The 4401-nt window shown below is 59.7% G+C and overlaps 1 protein-coding gene across 1 annotated transcript in view; it reads right to left on the bottom strand.

Moving 5' to 3' along the window:
• The window catches only part of ARAP1 (ArfGAP with RhoGAP domain, ankyrin repeat and PH domain 1), a 19052-nt gene that overhangs the window by 7053 nt on the left and 7598 nt on the right, over positions 1-4401 (bottom strand). The window contains exons 8-17 of the mRNA XM_010087747.1: positions 3582-3702; positions 3174-3361; positions 2190-2296; positions 1897-2096; positions 1663-1748; positions 1308-1490; positions 903-1065; positions 462-593; positions 235-388; positions 6-108 (exon numbers count right to left, since the gene is read on the bottom strand). Coding sequence (XP_010086049.1) covers positions 6-108; positions 235-388; positions 462-593; positions 903-1065; positions 1308-1490; positions 1663-1748; positions 1897-2096; positions 2190-2296; positions 3174-3361; positions 3582-3702 — 1437 coding nt within the window. The remainder of the gene's footprint in view (positions 1-5; positions 109-234; positions 389-461; positions 594-902; positions 1066-1307; positions 1491-1662; positions 1749-1896; positions 2097-2189; positions 2297-3173; positions 3362-3581; positions 3703-4401) is intronic.

The following is a 4401-nucleotide window of genomic DNA, read 5'->3' as shown; positions in this document are numbered from 1 at the left end:
CTCACCTTGCGTAGGGCGCTGGCCCTTGCTGGCAGCGTCTCGGGCCCATCTGTTCCCAGCTGCTGCACTTTTTCCCCGGTGAGAAAGAGTTCAAGGGTGAAGCGAAGCCTGCAAAGGATGACCTAGCCCATCAGGGCAGCCACCCACCCAGAACCAGTGCCCAGAGCCAGACCAGACCATTGCATCAAGCCCACAGCCTCTCTGAGCATGCAGTGGGGGCATAGCTGGGGGTACCTTTCAGTGGGGCCAGGGCTGGAGAGTGCCTGGGCTCTGCTCACACCCAGGGAGAGGACGTCCCCATTCTCGATGTGGCCCAGGGGCTCGATACATCTCTCCGTCTCGAAGAAGAGCAGGGCTCTCTCCAGGGAGCACCATGTGCGCTGGAAGTCTGCAGGACCAGGGGGTCAGTGGCACTGGAGTGGGCACCCTGCTGGCTGCCCTCATGTGCTCCCCACGCTTACCCTCTTTGCTCTTCTTGGTGCCCGGGAGCTTGGGGGGAGCCGTGGCCCGGTACAGGTACCCGCTGTGTGTTGCCGGCTGCATGATCTCATTGTAGACGCCCTCTGGACCTGGTTCCCATGTGCGGGGGCTCCCTGTGGGGAACAGTGCTGAGAGCGGGATGGGAGCAGGCGCCCACCAAATCATGGGTACTGAGGGGGTAGGGAGATCTCCCTCATGCAGGTGGAGGCAAGGGGGTGTGTCAGGCATAGGGTTCCCTGAAGAGGGGCTCTGGAGGAACCCACTGCCTTGCCCCATCCCAAAAGAGGAGTGTGGTGGAACGGGTGGGTCTCCCAGAGAGCCACAGTGCCTGATGCCCTGGCTGTCCTCAGCCTTGGGAGGTGCTGTGGGGGGGCAGGGGTAGTGTCTGTCACAGCCGGATGGGGCTTGAGGGTCCTCATTACCTGAATGGTTCCTGGGCCTTTTGCTCTCCAGTCCCCACCAAAGGTCAGCCCCAGGGGCCACCTCACAGGCAGTGGGGTCAGCCGCCAGCCCAGCCTCTGAGGACAAGAAGAACTGCAGGATAGTCTTGAGCAGGCTTGGTCCTGCCACTGCAGCACACAGTGCCTGGGATGAGACAGGAGCATTTAGGGATCACATCCTGGATCAAGGAAACCCTTGGCCCATTGCCAGGGGTGCTCGATGGCATGCAAAGTGGGACACAGCCTCCCACCCGAGCCCCTGGGACTGCCTGGCACACGGGTGCAGGTGCACACAGACAAGCAGGAGGTGTTGACATCTCTGACCCAGAACTCTGGGGTGGCTCCCAGCACCCCAGCATCCTTCCTGCACCCCTAGGTGGTCCCTACCTGGAGCACATCCTCCTGAGTGGCATAGTGGGGATGGGGCAGTCGGTACCGACCCTCTCGGTACTTGCGGGAGATGAAGTCCCGCCTCTGCTCAGCACTGGCGTCAGGGTAGATAGCCTCCACAGCAGGGAGGTGAGCAGCCCAAAACCGGTTGGCTCTGTCATTTCCTAGCACGATGAAGAGCTGCAGGAGAGTCCCATGGTCATGGCAAGCACCAGGGCCAGCTGGGAGGAGCAGGATGCCTGGCGTCTCTGCATCCCAGGGGAGACAGTGGGGCTGCTGCCCTGGTTAGGGAAGCAGCCTGGGCCCTGAGCATGCCATCCCAGCCTCAGCACCCTGCCCTGAGTGCCTCTACCTGTACAATTTCGTTGGACCAGACACTGGTGTCAAGCTTCAGACTTTGCACCTTGGAAATGTTGGAGCCCAGGCTGCGGTGCTGCCCTGTGGGGAGCAGGAGAGTGAGCACCCCTTAATCTGGACAGGGGAACACCCATGTCGCACCCATACCCCAGCCAGTGCCTTGCCTGCCCAGGGAAGCCCAGCCACACATGCCGGGACCCCCATGTGCCCCCCAAGGAGATGTACTGGCCTGCACACTGCTTGCAGATGACCACGCACAGGTTGATGGATGCCCAGTCCGGACTCTGAGCCCAGCAGTCTGCACAGTATTTGTTGGCTTTGTTGGACCAGATCTTCTCTGCCACCTCGTAGTCGTAGAGCATCTCGGCTATGGCCTCTTGCAGGGCTTCCATCCACTCCCGCTTTTCCCTCTCTGACTCCGCCACAAAGCTATGAGCACCAACACAGCCAAAACTCAGGGGCCTGGAGGAACTAGCACCTGGCTGCACCCTCCACATTGTCCCACCCGAATGCCTGGGATACCTGAATATTTTTAACGGGGTGATAAGCTCAAAGCTGCGGTTCTTGGCCTCGCGGATGGTAGAGCCACGCATCTCGATGAAGCAGATGCCAATGCCCATTTTAAAGAACTGCAATTCAGAGTGACACTGGTGTTGGCTCTGCAGCAGTGCAGTGGGGACACCACCATTGACATGGAGCTAGAGAGCTGTGGCTGGCACCCCCACTCCCACCACTGTTCTGCTTGGACCAGTCAGACATGGTACCCTGCCACATCCCTCAGCTATCCCATGGGGGCTGACGTAAAGCGTTCAGCAAATATGCCTTAAAATGAAACACAAATTCTGCCCACACCCCCAAAACCCAGTCATTCAAATCCAGGGACCACAACAGGTCCCGGCTGTTCTGGGAATTTGAGTCCACCTAGAGTCAGGCACACTCACAAAGCAAATACCAACTTGAGCACAACCCACAGAGGTTTGATGCTGCTTAGTGCATGCCAGTCAAACTGTAAATGAAGTGACTGGAAAAAAACCAGGAATGCTGAGAAAATTCAGCAGACAGAAGGTGGGGATTTCTGTGGGCAGTGGCCAGGTTGCAACGGGCTGGCAGAGACCTGCTGCTTCCCATGGGGCAAGCCTGTGATGCAGCACGAATGTTTGTGGTCATTGATCCACCTGTCCTGTGATGGACTGGGGTGCTTTGGTGTGACTAAGACCTAAGTGCTGGGCAGAGATGAAAATAATTTGGTGATAACGAGGAGATTGGGAGAGGGGTTAGCTCCTGGCAGTCCCTGCATCTCCAGGCCCAGGCTCCCACTACAGCTGCCCTTTGCAGGATCTCCAGCTTCCCACTCCACCATTCCCTTTCTTCTGCCCATCCCTTTCTTTTCTGATCTCCCTTTGGCACTGACCTGGCTAAACTCCCTCCATCCCTCCATCACTCACAGCCCCGTCCACCACTGACACAGCCTTCTGTGCCAGCGGGGTGTCTGGTCTGGCCACGAACCTGCTCGCTCTTGTACAGCCACATCTCGGGCAGGGTCAGGACTGCGAACACCTTGGACTTGTGGCCCTTCAGCTCCAGGGTGCCTGACTTCTGGCAGTGAGCACTGTTGGCGGGCCGGGGCTGGGACCCCACGAGGCGCTGGTCCATCACCTTCTTCTGCAGCGTGGAACACCACTCATTCCTCTGGGCTGGGGACCAGGCATGAGGGAGCAGGTCTGAGCCCTTCCCAACAGCCCTCGCGTGCAGCAGAGCACCCGACAGGCATGGCAGGGGAGAGGTCCCCTTGCTCATCGTGGTCGGATGTTTTGGGGATGGGGTGAGAACTGCTGTCCAGATGCTCTGACTGGAGGAGGGAGGCAGGGATGGTTCCTTGGGGACTGGTGGGCCCTGGCCTGTGTCTTCACTTACCCTCATTCTCGGCGCGGAAGACAAAGATCCGGTGGCTGGTGAAGACCTGGAACTTGTTGTCCTTGGTGGAGCGAGCCATCTCGATCATGGACAGTGGGATCACCCCCTTGGGGTAGGGCTCCTGGAATGACCCCCAGGCAGGTTTACCTGCCTTTGCCCTTCCTGAGGGGCACCTCCATAACCCGGTCATCCCGGCACCTGGCGCCATGCTGGCGCCATAAGCATGGGGTTTATGGGGACATGGCAGGGATGCCTGCAAGCTTCTCCAATAGTGGCTACTCCAGGGCCATGCATGGTGCTTGTCTCTGCATGGGTGCCACCGATGTGGGGCCAGCCTGGCCGGCTGTTCCATGGGACTGGGGCAGCAGTCCCTGTCACCCCAGGTGGCGTGGCAGCCACCAGCACCCACAGCAGGGCTAATGGGGCCATACACAACCCCCCCGGAAGGGTGAGAGGACATGGGACAGGAAAGCTTTGTTGGCTCATCCTGTGCACCTAACCCATAGTGCCAGGACCTGCGGTGAGAAGAGCTCCTCCAGGTAGCACATCCTCCGCAGACCCCGGGTGCTTGGCTGGGTGCTGCCTCATAGCACAGCCTGGGGAACACCAGCACACCGGCAGGAGCTGAGGATTCAGGTAGGGATGGATCCATGGTGGGTACCCATGGATCCCCCATTTGGAGTCTGCCCCAGGGTTTGTGAGCCAGCAGGACCCCCCTTTGCCTGCTTCCTGTTGGCAGGGGGACCCCTGGGCTTCCTATGGTGTGAGGCTGTGTTCAGAGCCCCCAGGGCACAGGGGCCATGGCTGCTCCACCCTGGCA

Source organism: Pterocles gutturalis, unplaced genomic scaffold, assembly GCF_000699245.1.
Source record: "Pterocles gutturalis isolate BGI_N339 unplaced genomic scaffold, ASM69924v1 scaffold1596, whole genome shotgun sequence".
NCBI classification, from domain to species: domain Eukaryota; kingdom Metazoa; phylum Chordata; class Aves; order Pterocliformes; family Pteroclidae; genus Pterocles; species Pterocles gutturalis.
Note: the sequence above shows the minus strand (reverse complement) of the source record. Positions and strands in the feature narration are given on the sequence as shown.